General features: G+C 39.7%; 1 protein-coding gene across 1 annotated transcript; it reads right to left on the bottom strand.

Moving 5' to 3' along the window:
* Positions 1 to 4,516: 4,516 nt before the first annotated feature.
* LOC135236666 (NTPase KAP family P-loop domain-containing protein 1-like) lies at positions 4,517 to 8,560 on the bottom strand. The gene is made up of 3 exons (XM_064303153.1): positions 8,548 to 8,560; positions 6,067 to 7,838; positions 4,517 to 5,801 (listed from the first exon to the last, which is right to left on the bottom strand). The coding sequence occupies exons 1-3, from the start codon at positions 8,558 to 8,560 to the stop codon at positions 5,592 to 5,594; spliced, it is 1,995 nt and encodes a 664-aa protein (XP_064159223.1). The 3' UTR covers positions 4,517 to 5,591.
* Positions 8,561 to 16,396: the final 7,836 nt, after the last annotated feature.

Genomic DNA, 16,396 nt, shown 5'->3' with positions numbered 1-16,396 from the left:
GAACATGAGACTTTAGAAATGCAGCCATTTCAGCTTTGTGATCCTACCTTCGTTCTCTAGTCCCTGATATTGTGTGATCAGGGATGGTCACTCCATGAACAGATTTTCTTTAGTAGACAGACTTGTCTATAGCCAAACTGTTGCCTTTAGAATGCTAGCCATTTTCCATCGATTATGAACTCTGCTACAATTATGCTTTTGGGAAAGTCATTATCAGGAGGTTCACATGTTCCAGATGTTTCTTCAGGAAGCAGTCTGATGCAGTAGCCAAACTTTGTTAGTGTTGGCCTGGCTGATCTCTTTCATCGTTGGCCTGTAAAGGTTAGTTTGGAGAAGTCAAAGTCAACAGTCTTATGCTACATCTTGTTATAACCATCTAAGACATTTCGAATTTCAAAGTTGACTTATAAATCTCAATTCAGATCAGGCAGAATGGTACTAACTGTCAAGAGATCAGCAGTCTATTCAGCACTTCAGACAGATTTGGGGTCTTTGGCAGAGAGGCGAGACAGAAGGTACTGCCTCCTGCAGAAGAGCCAATTCCAGTCTGCAGAAGATCTGCCTTCAGGGAAAGAATGCTTTTATAAATGAGAAATGTCTTTCAATGAAAAAGTTATAATTATCATTTTTAGGTTGAAGGTCTAGGCCATTTTAAGCTATGACTTGAAAGATTTGTCATATGTAATTCTTCAATATCATTAATCATATGAAATATTGTGGTAATTGCACAGGTAATGCAGCAAGTCTGCACTTGGCTTTCATTAAGTGTTTATGGTCTAGCCATTTTCTAGGAGCTATTGAACTTGAAAGCATTGTCATCTGTACAATCAGAATACTACTGATATTTGTGTAAATTGCATGGGTAGATGCCAAAGAAAGTTCATCTGTGGCCATGTTTGGAATTGAAGTGGTTGATGAGTCCTGCCTATATTAGGAGCTATGAACTTGATTTGTAGCTGTATTTCATAACTGATCCAATGAATATTGCATCATATGTGGAATGTTGGTGAATGTGAAAAATATTTTCATTGCATTAACATTTAAAAAAAAGGACAAAAGGTGAAAAGGGTGAAAGGGAGTCAAAGATAAATAAACCTTAAATTCACATGCAATATCACTGCCATGATGTTACTGTCATGAAATGTTATCGATCCATTGTTTGCATCTGGAAAATAGCTGAGTTCAAATGCATAACTCAAAGTCAAGAGAGAGTGCCTATGACACAGGCAGAGTGTGTGCCAGGTGTTCAGTATTTAACAGCTGCTAATTAACAGCATCAGTTATGACCGTATGTGAAAAACGGTGTGCCATACGTTCTTTGAACACTAAGTACTGAAACCAATTTGTGGAGAAAACATTAACAAATTCATTTGACTCATCCACAAATTGTGTATCCAAGACTATAGCGTTCCTAGGAGCTGAGATACAAACCAGCCCTAATTACTCAGAAACAATGTGTATTTATTATTAGCTGCGACCACAGCTCTATAGCTCTGTCTGTCGGTCTGTCAGTTGGTCGGTCGGTTGGTCCACAAAAGTGTCCCACCCTGTAGCGGCCACAGTTTTTTCCCCAGGAGGCTGAAATTTGGCATGAAGGTTGGTCATGACCAAAGGTAGAGCTGAGTCAAACTTTCAGGCCGCTTGACCAAGAGGGGCCGTGGTGATGGGCGTGGCCTATCACAAAAAGGGGTATAACTCCCGAATGGGTTCACAGATTTGCAGCTATTTCGCGCTTGTTTATTTATTTTGACAAAATACTTAGTGGCTTCAGCCCTCAAAATAGCAAGAATTCACTTTCTGATAAGAACATTTTCACCTTTTTAAATTGTTTTCATCACTCTGCTGATGAAGCATACAATGACTTTTGTGCTTTTTATTTGCTTTTGGGAGGATTTTTATGAAAATGTTGCACAAAAGCGGGTCTTTAGGATAACACAATGTCACCAACTAAATCCACAGATTATTACACATTAATGACTCAATAGCATATAAATGTCTTTAAAATTATATTTATTAGCATGAAACTGCTTAACGTCTGACACAGCAGAATGGTAAAATTGATCAGTTAGAAAGATGTTGATTTAGTAGCCCAAACAAAGTAAACAAAAGTTGTGACTGGACATATACATACTGTAAAAATGTATTTTAATCAAAAAACCCTTTACAGATTGTTACAGCACAATACAAAACATAGTTGTTGGTTTGCTATAATACCCAATATGATCCATTGTATTCCATGCATTTTAGACTTTTGAAGAAAACAAAATGTATGCAGTTTGTAACCTCTTCTGCTAACGTTAAGTTTGGTAGGTGCACATGACTTGACATGTGGCCCTTGCCTCCTGCTTTGGCAAACATTAAAGTCTTCCTGAGATTCCTGTTCTTGCCCATATATTGATTCCCCTGGGTTGGGGTCTCCCGTGCATGTACAGTGTATGGTACTGAACTTACCCCTTGAAAGGAGTCACCATTTCCTCCATAGAGTTATGCTTCTTAGGCACTATCTGTTAGACAGTTCTCTCTCTCTCTGAGTACATCCAGCCAGAGATGTCAGCAGGTTTCCCCTGCTTCTGAAAACAGCGTTCTTTAGTGCTGACCAGCACAGTTTTAAGCATCTCTGAGGACACACACAAATCTTTGAAAGTACTGCAGTGGTATTAGCAGTGCATGTTCGGGGGCAACCTCAACATCAGCAGCTGTGAAGATCGTGCCAGGACTCGCAATCTCTTTAGCCTGTGAAGCCGACCTCAACCCGACCTGAAGCCGATCATTTTGTGCTGTGCCAGACCTGTCCTTACTGTTGCCGCTGTTACCCTCTCTCTCTCACTTTCACGTTCTCTCATAAGGTCACGATCTTTGTCATTCTGTGCTGTTTTTTTTCCTCATCACTATCCCTGTCCTCTGACTCATTCTCTAACCACTTGTATCTTCATTAAGAATGGCCTCCAAAACAACCTGAACGGAGTACAGTTTCCCTCTCTTTGTCAGTGGAATTCTGAAATGTAAAGAGTGCATAATTTTATTTTAAAATATTTATAAGAAATATAATAATACATAATATAATAAAAAATATATAATACATTTTGTATTATTTGATTCAAATTCTAATAGCATATTATATGGCAACAACAGTGTGTACTTGTTTTCAGCTAGCTAGAAATGCCACAGCTAAAAACGGGCTCAAACACCGGCCTCTGATAAACAGAAACATCATTTTATTTAGATGTTTGAAATGATTTTTCTTCATTATTAGAAGAACACAGGTTCTAACACAGGTATCATAACAGAGATGCAGACAAATTATGCTGCTAATCATTTTATATGAATTTATGAATGATTCAATGATGGGAACTCTATTGTGCGTATGATATGAAAAAATGATGAACATTGAAGATCAGTGTTTCATGTTGTAATGTTATTTTTCATTAAACATATTCCAAATTTAGAAAGAGAATTGGGGTCCTAATCAGGCAGCCATGTTGACAGCTGAGTATGAATATTTTCCTGCCCAATAAATGCTTATGATGCAGTTAGAGTAGTGGTGCCCAATCATGTGGCAGGAGAGTATGCAGGTTTTCGTCCCAAGCAATCACTATACCGGCTGCTTTCACTAATCAGCACACCTTCAACCACAGAGGAGGGAACTGGCTAGTGAAATCAGCAGGTGATGTGATTGGTTGAAATGAAAACCCTCCATGATTGGGCCATGTCTGGGGGACAGGGTAATGTAGTTTTTATGTACATTTAGTCTGGAATGAGTATTTATGGACTGCTAAACAGATGGTGCGTTTTTGCAGCTGTTGGTCTCAGGGTTTTGGAATAAACAGAGGTGGGAGAAGATGGTGCTCTTATAGTACTACTATTGTCATGGATGCATCTTTAGCAGTATCAAAACTTATCTAAAATCTTCAGTGAGAAATAGAAAATTGAAAAAATTTCCTGTTGCTTAAATAGGAACATACTCTGACCAGTATGCACTTATATCACCTTTATCTCACTCGTATAAGCGAGTGGAAGCACACCGCTGTCTTAAGAAAACCTGAAACGAGGTTGAGTATGATGTTTTCACCTGAATCTAACACAATTCACCCATCCATCCTTTATCTGAGAGAGGCAGCAATATACCCTGGATATCACACCGATTCAATGCAGGGCACACACACCATTCGCACATACACTCATCCATACAGGCAAATTAGACTGCAATTAGCCTACTGCGTGTCTTTGGACTGTGGGAGGGAATCAGAGTACCCAGTGGAAACCCACATAGACACAAGGTGAAAAGGCCCTCAGGTGGGATTCAGACTCTGTACCCTGTTGCAGTGAGGCAACAGTAGTGCTGTCACAGTAATATTTCCTTCACCACTGTGCTGTGTTATTACATTTGAGGCTAATTACTATTACACTTGAGTTTTTCCTTTCATTTGTCATCCATCTGTATATATATTAATATTCATAGTATTGCCGATTTGCTCAGTAGTTTGTGAAGCTGATTATGCACTGTTGTTATGCAGGATTGTTTTTGTAGTTTTTCTTTTTATTTATTTATCAGAAACTTAACAGTGTGCTAATGCAACACATAAAACAGTCTGTTTCCCATTGTTACAAACTGTTATGTTATGGGTGTCAACAGCAGGGGTGCACAACAAGGGCTGATCCATTTCAGGATTTTGTGCCAATTCCTGCTCTGAATTTTTTAATTAGCTCAGTCATATCTTGATCTGAAATTTGTGTAAGCACTAATAAGTTCATAAAAATAATTTGTAGGCTCAGAGATTTAAAATGGCTGCATGGAAATAATTGTCTGTCAAACAAAGAAATACTTAAGATTGTGTATCAGTGATTTGGAAGTCTAAAGCTTCATACTGAATGACAGTTTAGAAGTTTCTTCCTGAATACATAATTGTCTTTGCACCGTAGAAAATAAACGGAATGATCATATGAATAATAATAGGTTTAGATACACAGGTTTTGATTTGCAGTGATCCCTTGCATCACTTGGCAGAATGGTGTACGCATGAACATGAATCTGAAGCTATTTATGTGCGCTAGGCTAGAAAGCTATGACATGTTTCTCCAAACTAATGTTGGATTTAGATAAGGCTTAACCTTAAGGCAACACATTTATGTGATCTTTCAGGTATAGTCATTGATATTTTGAATATAATTTTGCATAGCTATGCACCATTCTGTAAATAACAACAGACAGCTAAGATCAAAACCATTGTTTGCTTTCATTATTGATATGGGCAGAGGATTCTTTTTTTTTTTTTGAACATTCATAATCCATGTCTAGAAGTCATGTGACTTGCATGTATGCCCTATTGTGATCAGGAACTTTACTGTTGAGGCAGTACACACCTTAAGGTCTAGACTTACTCATAAAAATGTGAAAATTTCAGTTTGTGAGTCCTTCAGTTGGATTGTTTTATGGTTTTTATCCTTGCATACTGAGAATCCTGGTTAGTGGCATATGACTATTTAGCCTCTCGAGACTTGCAGAACTGCTCTGATAGAGGTCGTACAATAGCTGCAGCCTGAGAATGAAGCAAGGCTTCACAGCTATCTCCAAGCAAGGGAGGAAGGCCTCTCTACTGTGCAGACATCATCGGGTTTGACATGTGCGGGCTGCATCTTGGCTTTGCTCCCAGGAAACGAAAGCTGAAAGAGATCCATTCACCCAAGGCCATCTGCAGAACCCGTTTGATCTCTCCGTCATTGCCAAATGCCAGGGATGATCCATCAAGTCGATTCTGCCTCAGCCGCTGCTGATATTTTTCAGGGAAGTTCAGCCTTTGCATCTAGAGACAAATGGAGACTGATTGAAAACAACACAGGCAGTGTTTGCGATGAACCTGCATGCGTCAGTTATGTCAGTTCCTCCTGTTGCACTGGTTTTGAAAATTCAAGTGTGCACGCCAAATGAGAAATTTATTGCCAGCATCAATGACATGACAGTTGGGATAATACACTTTCATATAATATATGCAACAATCTATTTCTGTCATTTAGAAGACCTTGAAATGTGTAAAATATAAGCATAGTGTTAGTCTAAATTGTTATTACCTCTTTGCAGATGTCCTCTGTACTCATTCTGATGAGAGACATAATTGGCAGTGGGGCATGGGTTTTGTAGTTCATTTTCTCTCTAATGTTGGTGCCTCGGAGCCTGGCCATCTCCTTCTGGATGGAATGGTCCAGATTGACTGTGCAGGGCCTGAACCTGTTGGCATCCCCAACGGTCAATCTGAAATCCACCTTGAGAAACTTTTCAAACAGTTCAGGGTCCCCGTCTTGCTCCAGGAGTAGCTCGGCTCTACCTCTGAGCATGTGCAGTTCCACACAGGACTCGCTGAAGACTTCCCACAAAGTCTTCCCGTTGTCAATCTCACCTGTGCTGTCAGGTCGATCTATAGCAGCCCTCTGCTGGTCATCTTCCACGACCTGGAGAATCCAACTCAGACGACAAGGCCACAGGTTAGCCAGAACCACCCAAGCTGCAAGGTCTTCGCCTGAAGACAAATCACACCTCATCCCCTCCAGGATGATGATGGACACTCTGACTGAGTTGATTATTCTCCTCATAAACATGTGATCTGCCATAATGTAAGTGTGGAGGTTGCCTCTGTTGTTGACAAACTGTAAAGCATCATTTGTCAGTGCCTTCACTTTTCTTGCCCAGTGTTCCCAAGGAATTCCTGGATCTATTGCTTCAGACCCACTGCTGGAATTTCCAATGAAAGGCACCAAGCTTCCTTCATGTAGTCCCAGTTCCATTCTTAAATGCCTGTTTTCACCAGACTTTCTTGGGTGAGCCATTGTACCATAAAACCCATCAGCAAAAACCTCAAGGTGACTATTTGCAAGGGTTTCAAATATCCTGTGCTTTGAGTTCACTGACATCTCAGGCACAGAGAAAGGTAGGGTAACAATCTTGTTTAAAAAATCATAGCCACTATTTGTTGACCTATGGTGCAAGAATGAATTTTCCACACAGTTCACCACAACCTTTGGATCCACAGCCAGAATCAAGACAAAGGGGACATTCTCCCCGGTCAAAAGGATGTTGATGGCCTCCAGAGTCTGAATGATCTTTTCCGGGCTGCACCGGTCCAAATTAGTGATCTCCAGAATGACGCGGATCTTCCTGTTCTCCAGAACCTCCATGAAATGGATGAGATTGATGAGGATGGACACCTCCTTCCTCACCTTGTTCATGAATCCCAGCTGATCGCTGACTGCTGACTCGTTCATCTTCTTTTGGACGATGCTGCCCTGGCTGTAGAGCAGATTTTTGCCGATCTTCAAGACAAACCGAAGTACCACCACGGCAGGAGGACCGAGAGTCGCGATGGCCACGGACTCCAGACTCGACAGGCCAGTCAGTGTACCGTTCGTTCTCACTTGGAAGTCCGAAAAGTAGAGCAGGATACTGATTCCCATGCACACGACGGCCACACCCATGGCAGCAAGCCAGAGTGGCAGCCCACACACCTTCCTCGCCTTCCACCTGCCTTCACTCTGGTCCTCGAACCTCTTAGGGTACGGGTGCTGGGTGGCTCTGTAGACGCTGACGGGCAGTCCCCCAAAGTCATCGTGTATGGCCTTGAACAGGCGGATCACCAGGCCGGCCCATAGCCTGTCGCTTCCCGCAAAGTGCCAGGCACTGAAGCGTACAAATATCCACCTCACCCTCTTCCGACTCCGGTCCGTCTCCATGCTCCACACCGGGCGTAAGAAGACCATGGAGAGCAAGACGACCAGGGAGCGCAGGAAAGTTCGGGGCCTGTCCTCTTTGTACTTCTGTTCCCTCCATTCTGCTTCTCTGTTCATGTAAACTGAGACGTAGAAACATGAGAAACATGATGGCCACAATACTTATAGCCACATATGCAGTAACTGATACTTCATATTATGTTGTTACAAGCATGCTAATAAACTGTGCCTTTTCAATCAAAATGAACTGATGATCAAATCATAAACCTTATAAGCGTATTTTAATATTTCAATTTTCAGATGCAAATGAGCAAAAATTTGAGATTTCATCCCATTCTCCTTTTAATATAATGTACGGCAATTCAGGCTGCTTCAGTTCCTTGCTTGTGTTTTTCAAACCTGCAAACCGGACATTTATTGCCAATCCAGTTATGAAACACTACTGGCGCACTTCACCAAAATGCTAAGTTATAGTAAATACCAATATCTCTTAGTATATTCAGCCAAGACCAGTATTTAGACTGGATCATAAAATGTGGAAATCTTTAAATGTGGAACTCACTTTTAATTTTCTTTAGCAGTGTCTCAATGCGGTTTTGACACTGACAGTACAAACCGACTGTGGCTGGTGGGGCAATTTTTATCAGTGCTCTGGACAGAGCGTATGCATAGATATCTTCACAGGCAGCTCCTAAAACAGAAGAAGACACAAGAGGACACAATCCCTGAAGGAACAAACCAATAAATTCAAAAAAAAAAAAAAAGTGGTGAATTTCTGAGTGGTATAGATTGAGGGAGATACCACTTCTGGTTGTACATTTTCTTTCTTACCCTTTCCTTCCATTTTCACAGTTTTTCCAGCGAGTGGTTGAATTTATGGAGTTGCACGTTGTGCTTCCTAAATACTGCATGACAGAGAGGGGAAAGACCATTACCCTAAGGAGGTTAACAACCGTAGATTACTTCAGTTTCTTTTGATCGGCCATGGCATATTAAATCTATGTAGGGCTATAATCCAGAAAGATTGAATTTATGGTGCAGTGTGTAGATAATGTACAGTGACATTTTCACACCAACAATTTTATAGTGCTGCCATTTGGCATGACAATGCAGGTACGAACAGGTTCCTTACACTTGTGCAAAGCTAGATCAATCACTCGCAAATTGCCAGGCTTTTATGATAGCCCCTATAATATTGAAAAGTATCATAAAAAAATACAAATACTGTAAATAATAAAACACAATAATGTATAGTTAAACCACCCCCACTTATTTGAGGTAAGCCTCAATATTTGAATTTTGTTGCAAGTATTCCTCTGTATGCACATATTACTGCTTAACATGGAATTCTTTTGAGCAAGGGCCTGAAAAAAAAAGAGCATTAAGCAGATCTTAGTCTGGCCTCTACATTGTGACCAAGCCAACATGGTAGAATCTTAATGTAATGTTCCGGTTAGAATCGTTCACAATATCAGGCACACAAGCTAATCTACCACGGCAAGGGGTCAGCGCCATCATTCAAGTGTTTTTATTTTATTTTATTTTTTAAAATTTATTTTTAGTTTATTTGTTTATTACTTTTTGCATTTTTTTCTTATATCAACTTATATGGATTCCCAGCAAGCAAACCAGTGAAGAAGTGTATTGAGGGACACAATATTAATGGACCATATTGAAGTCAACCAATGAAGAATCGATTTAGCAAAAGTGATGTCCTGATGGCTGAAATATATCAAGCAATTCATATTCAAAATGAACGTTGTTTGTCTCAAGTGATACTAGCTCCACAACGTTTGGGACGAAGATACATTTTTTCTTTTTTTTTGTGTCTGTACTCGACAATTATAGATCTGTAATCATACAATTCACATCTTGTTAAAGTGAACATTCTCAGCTTTTATTCTATATTATACACTTTGGTTTCTCCTAGTAGAAATCATAGCCAACCCCCCCCCCCCCCCCATTTCAAGGCACAATAATGTATTGGACACATACATTTTATGTAAATTATAGATGTCATGTTTAGTATGTTCAGTGCTTTGTCACATATCCTTTGCATGCAATGACTGCTTATAATCTGTGACCCGTAGACATCACCAGGTGCTCAGTATCTTCTCTGGTGATGCTCTGCCAGGCTGGTATTTTATACAGTACAGAAAACCAATGGAAACATTACAAATACAATTTAGCAGTTATAATAGATCTGCACAATTTGAGAAGTCTAGCTTTGCTAACCCGTGCCTTTAATTTTAATTGAAAAGGTACTGCCGCTAGTCTTTGACCTTCACCTTTCTTTTGTTGTCATTTTTAAGTCCTTCATTCTTAGGTCTTCACTGGGCTGTTTACACACCAGCCTTTGCCACAGAATAAATTAGATTGCTAACACGTTGTTATAATTCCGCCAAAAGGCAGTGTAACCAATCTGTAAGACGACGTGAATATCAGCTAATTATGCTTAATTAAACTAAATAATGATAAGTGTCATGTATCCTCCATTAGCCAGGGCAAGTTATATTGCTTACAAACTTGCATGGCATTCTTTTATTCAGCTGCGCATAATTTAGTTCAAGTGACGTATCTTGCCCAAAGACACACATTCATTTACCCTCCTGTCAGTTAATACTCCAGTCCTCCTGGCTGTTAATTACTCTACCGCCTCAACATTAGCAACCCATAATTAGATATTTTTTCTACAATACGTTACGTGAAGAGAGACTTACCGCTTTTGCAGCCGCAATAGACTTACCACTTGGGCGACAGCGTAGTATAATTGGTAAGAAAACGGTCTTGTAACCTAAAGGTCACTGGTTTAATTCCCGGGTACAGCAGGTTCAATTCCCAGGTAGGACACTGCCATTGTACCCTTGAGCAAGGTACTTAACCTGCATTGCTTCAGTATATATCAAGCTGTATAAATGGATGATGCAATGTAAAAGTTGTGCATGTTTCTCTGGATAAGTGTGTCTGCTAAATGCCTGTAATGTAATGCAGTCGTTCCTCAGTCTCCTTAAGTTATGCGCTGTCGTTTGTAGCAACCAATAACATGGCCTGCGTTTGGGAGACTTTCACAGTCTTGTATCTACTTAAAACATGATCGGATAAGATCTAACTGTAATCAGCGTTTGTTTTGTGGCTTTGTGGCTGGAGGAAATTTGGCGGGTTTTAGTTGGAGGCACACACAATTTCACTCAATACCAGTTTGCTGAATAAATGCAGGTTTTGTTGTAAAATATTTCTGGAATTTACTTTTGTATGTATTTACCAATACATTAAATGTCAAGTATGCATAGTGAAGTGTTTATGTTCAAATGAATCAATTTTAGGTCATTTAGGACCATTTTACCTAAAGTCTTCAACCTCCCCAGACATTCCCACGTCACTCCCCTGCTCACTACCCTCCACTGGCTGCCTGTTATGGCTTGCATCAAATTTAAATTGGTCCTAGCATACCAGGCAGTCAAGGGATCAGCCCCAGCATACCTCCACAAGATCTTCAAACCCTACATGCCAGCCAGACCCCTCCGTTCCACTACCTCAGGACACCTGGCACCTCCCCCTCTTCGCACTTGCGCTTCCCAAACACGTCTCCTGTCTGTCCTGGCCCCACGATGGTGGAATGACCTCCCCGTGGAGGTCAGAACAGCTGAGACACTGACCCACTTCAAGCAACAACTGAAGACTCACCTCTTCAGACTGCACCTCTCCCCATCCCTCCCTACCTCCCTGTAATCTCTAAATTGACTGTAAGCTTAGGGTTGTAACTAGGTAGCTGTTTCGTAGGTGACTTAGTTAATGCACTTGTATTTCTGCATAGACTGCGTTGTTGCTGTTCTCGTTTGTGTTAGTATTAACCAGTTTATCTTTCAAGGTCCAAGTTGAACTATGCGGTTGTTCCCTGCACTTAGAACGGTACTTCTCTCTAGGGTTTTCGACACACTTGTTCCTGTTTATGGTTATACACTTTGTTGTACGTCGCTCTGGATAAGAGCGTCTGCCAAATGCCTGTAATGTAATGTAAAGTTATTGAAATCCTAGCTGAAACAAAAGCATCTGCATCCAGTCGTTATCCAAACAGAGATAGTCTTCGGTTGACTTTCCCGCATTTTAGCTCATGAATATGAAAAGGCCATCAGGACACTTCAGAACATTTCAAACAAAATGTTTTGACATTTTTCTCACCCTTAGCAATTGACACAGGCGGTATTATGAGAACATCATATGATGTTCATACTGATGACAGAGCTGAATATAGTTTGTACAAAATATAACTGAAATTATGCAATTATGAAGGCAAGCATTCAGCCTATTTATTTAATTTATTAAGTTTCTCTCTCGCAATTATGCAATTATCGATCACATCATTAGGAGAACCACATTGTTGAACTCTTCCTTCACCATTCAATTAAATTAAGTACTTCATTAATAAGGTTAAACTGAAATTTCAGAACAAGATATATACAGTTGTCCAACTAAAAATATAAAAGTTAAAGTATAAAGTTTAAAAGTCATAATTTGCCTGCAGGTTAGTACAATGAAAAAACAGGACTATATAAATAATATTGCCGTTGACTGTATCTTGTTAAATACAAATAAAACTTTGTCTTCCTTCGTGGTTACCTTATTTATCTATTTGAAGTAAAGATTGCTCAAAATTCCTTTTTGACCCACTTGCTCTGTTCAAATGTATGCTTGTCCATGCTCCGCATACTTCATAAAAAATGGATGAGATTAGGAAAAGTAAGTGACACGTGTGTGACACCACCTCTGCTTGCTCTAGTGGGACTGAACAGAATTTAGAATTAGATAATGCCAAACTACGACTTAAATCTGTCGGGTCGCGTTCCTTAAAAAGTGTCTGTAACTGTTAATGCTCACACTGTACGACAGCCTGTCTTGCAGTGGGGCAGCTTTAAAGACCATAAGCTATAAGGTCATATAAGGAGCCAGGTGCAGCATTATGAACCATTGAGACTATTTGGAAGGGGGAGGGGAACAAAACCACTACAATAATGTATTGTACACATTTAGAGAAGCTGCCCTTTTCCAGAGTAACATGATAACTTTAACTTTAGTGCGTCCATCAGTGTTAACACAACAGTGCCACACTGGGCTTACTCTATTCTTACACCAACAATTATATGTACAGCATTCATAAATTACTAATTGTAAGTTAATTTAAATCATGAACTGCAAATAAATAATGCATTTAATGTCCATATAAAACCATAAACCATGACAGAATAATCCTGAAGTAATTACTGAAGGAAAGAGATAGGGGGAGCCAAAGCACAGACTGAAGGGGCCGGTCCTTAGTCTGTGTGACAAAACGGCCAGTGTTTCTGCTGCCCTGACCTCCAGAAGCTCATTCCACCACTGGGGGCGAGTACAGGCAGTCACTGTATACTAACATATAAATAATAAACATATGTAAATATAAACAAGTTCATACATTTCTTTACAATGCGTGTTATATTAATACTTCCTAATCTTATATATTGTCCAACAGCCAGTGCATAAAAAATAAAAAGGAAATAATCTCAATAACAAAGGAAAGTTGTGCCAATCTGTCAAACTACAAAAGAGACTGTGACTGTTAAGTAAAAGCTAGTATACATTGTATAATTTTGATGAACCAGTTACCTCAGTGGATACATTGATAACATTAACTCAATTAACTGCATAAGAACTTAACACGGATTGCCAACTAACATGAACTATCTATAATGAACATGTTAAGCCTTCAATAGTAGCTGAAGACAAACCACCTAAATTTTGCTCTTATTTTTTTTTCTACTTCTTTATCATGATTTTTTTTTTTTTAATTGCCTGTCATGGTATTTTGAAATTTCATCTGCACCAAGATGACAAGATTAGCAAATCATTGCAACAAAGGAAGCCAAAACGACTGCTCTTTCATGAAGGTACGCATGAAGAAAAAATATAGTTACGTTTTTTTAAGCTAAACAGAGATACATCTGTCAAGCATGAAGGAAAAAACAACAACAACAACAACAAATAAACTCAAATGGATTATTGCCATGCCTAACTGTATGTTAGTCAGCACTTATTTTTTAAAATCATGAGTATTTTACTGCTATTTTGTGCACGCTCCAGTTACTTAGAAACAAGGATACTATTGACTACCAATAAATAAATAAATCATCTGTCCTAGAACTCATTATTACCCATCCTGTTAAACCCTTAGACCTTTCTTATGCTTCAAGTGCCTGCTGCCAAATCAATGCATGCACAATAAAATGTCTAGTGTTAATTCAACACATTGCAGACTGGGACCAAATGTTATCCGTTAAGAGTTGAATTAACACTGGACATTTAACTGTGTGTGACTTTCTGAATGACATCACACACAGGTTTGAAGTTTGGTGCTTTTTCAAAAGGCTGCGAGGCCTTATTCTGCTACTTTAACCCATGAACTGTCTCATTTAGATTGACCATGGATGCTAGTTCTCCAGTTATAAACATTTACAACGTACTTGCACATTGTAAATATGAAATTTGAACTTGGCTAAAATTCTATAAAAGATCTCAAAGATGGAAGGCCAGGAAGTCAGGAATACACCAGGAAGGTTTTCATTGGATGAGAGACTTCCTAAATGTAAATTTCAGACATATAACAGACATACAGAACAAACAGATCTTAAAGATGTTGAAATGCAAAAATGTGCAATGCTCGGTGTGTTATATACAGTACAGTCTAGTAAGTAATTGGATGGCAACATTATTTTTGTTTTTCTGGCTCTGTGCTACACTGGATTTTAAGAAGTAGATATGAAGTGCAGGCTGTCAGCACTTTAATTTAAGGGTATTTACATTGATATCCTGTGAGTGATCCACATTGGGTAGGAATTGCAGCCATTTTTGTACACAGTCCCTGCATTTTAGGGGACCAAAAGTAATTGGACGAATTAACATAATCTTGAATAAAGTCATCAAATTTAGCACTTGGTTGTAAATCCTTTGGATTTGATGACTGTGACACATATACAGCAACAGATGCTGGGTATCTTCCCTGGTGATGCTCTGCCAGGCCTGTACTGCAGCCATCTTCAGCTCCTGCTTGTTTCAGTGACTTTTTGCCTTCAGTGTCATCCTCAGCAAGTGAAACGCACGTTCAGTTGAATTCAGATCAGGTGATTGAGTTGGCCAGTCAAGAACTTTCCATATGTTGGCTCTAAAAACTCATTGGTTACTTAAGCAGTGTGTTTGAGGTCACTGTCCTACTGCAATGTGAAGCACCATCAATGGACATGGGAAACCATCTGTCAAATGACGTGGTGAATCCTGACATGGGGTTATGCTGGTGTACTCTTTGATTTGGATCTGAGCAGATAAGATGTTGGATCTGAGCAAACAAGATGTTTCTGTGCACTATAGAATTAATTCTGCTGCTGCTGTGAGCGGTCACATCATCACTAAAGGCAAGTGAACCAGTTCCACTGGCAGCCATACATGCCCAAGCCATAACACTATATCCACTGTGTTTCGGAGATGAGGTGGTGTGCTTTGGATCAGGAGCGGGACAGCACCCTCCAAATACACGTCGGGCACCACTGCTTGGCAGGGGGCACGAAGTCAGCTCAGCAAAAAATAAATAAATAAATAAATAAATAAACAAATAAAAATTCTCATTTTACTTAATTTGGACTATGAAACATAGTAAGGAAAGGCACATTTAAATCAATATTTTGTCAAAATAATCTAATTAAAGGGTAAGATACCCGTACCCCTGTTACCCAAGTCAATTTGTATATGCTAAAACAACTGCCAATTGTGTGAGGACGCATTCATTTACCTTAAGAAGTTGATATGGTAGAGGAATGGCACCCAAAAGACACCTACAGGCAGAAGCCATGAAGAGAAGAAACCATTCTGAATGAGCAAACATGCAATGACCAATTCCTTGGCCATAAAAGAAAATTCTGAGATCGTTCCTCCATTTGGAACAAATACTACATTTTATCTGATTTCAAATGTTTTGTCTATCATCCATGGGAAAATAAAGGCATTGGTAAGCTAAAGGACATTTACAATGATGTGGCTTTTTTCAGGAGCTGTAGTTTCAGCACTCCCTCCCTGGCTTCTTGTTTTCTTCTCATTTACCTGCAAGATCTTCTTTCAAAGCGCACGGTGTTCCGTGGAACGTTAGCCTCCTGCAACACTCCAAAGCAGAATCGATTTGGCCCCAAACTCCCTCCAGAAGTGTGGCTGCACATGTGAGAATCGGATAACGTGCGACTGCATCACTCTTGGGATGACTATGAACCGGCGGAATGAATGGGAGTCATATGCTGCTGAGGTAGATTGGGAAAACGTATTCACGTCTTCTAAAGATCCATCAGCTCATACATTATTAACATGTGCATAAAGCTCATGCCACACCTCTAAGGCCAGATCAAATGAACCTCAGGTGTAACAGATACAAGGATGTCACAGCCAACTATATGCGCATGTTCTGGAAACATTCCCAGCTTTTTAGACCACTGTATTGACCAGACTATCAGAACAGGTGAATACTAAACTTCCCCTTAGTCTAATGTTTTTAAATTTTACTTAGACTTATCCTCCCTTTCCTTTACAGAGCGTGAGAAGAAAATAATTCCAGGAGCACAAACAGCTGCCAAAAATGCCATTCGGTCTTTACGTGTGACCCCTGACACAC

This window comes from Anguilla rostrata, chromosome 12 (genome assembly GCF_018555375.3).
Source record: "Anguilla rostrata isolate EN2019 chromosome 12, ASM1855537v3, whole genome shotgun sequence".
Classification (NCBI taxonomy): Eukaryota; Metazoa; Chordata; class Actinopteri; order Anguilliformes; family Anguillidae; genus Anguilla; species Anguilla rostrata.
This window is presented reverse-complemented; position numbering and strand designations above follow the sequence as displayed.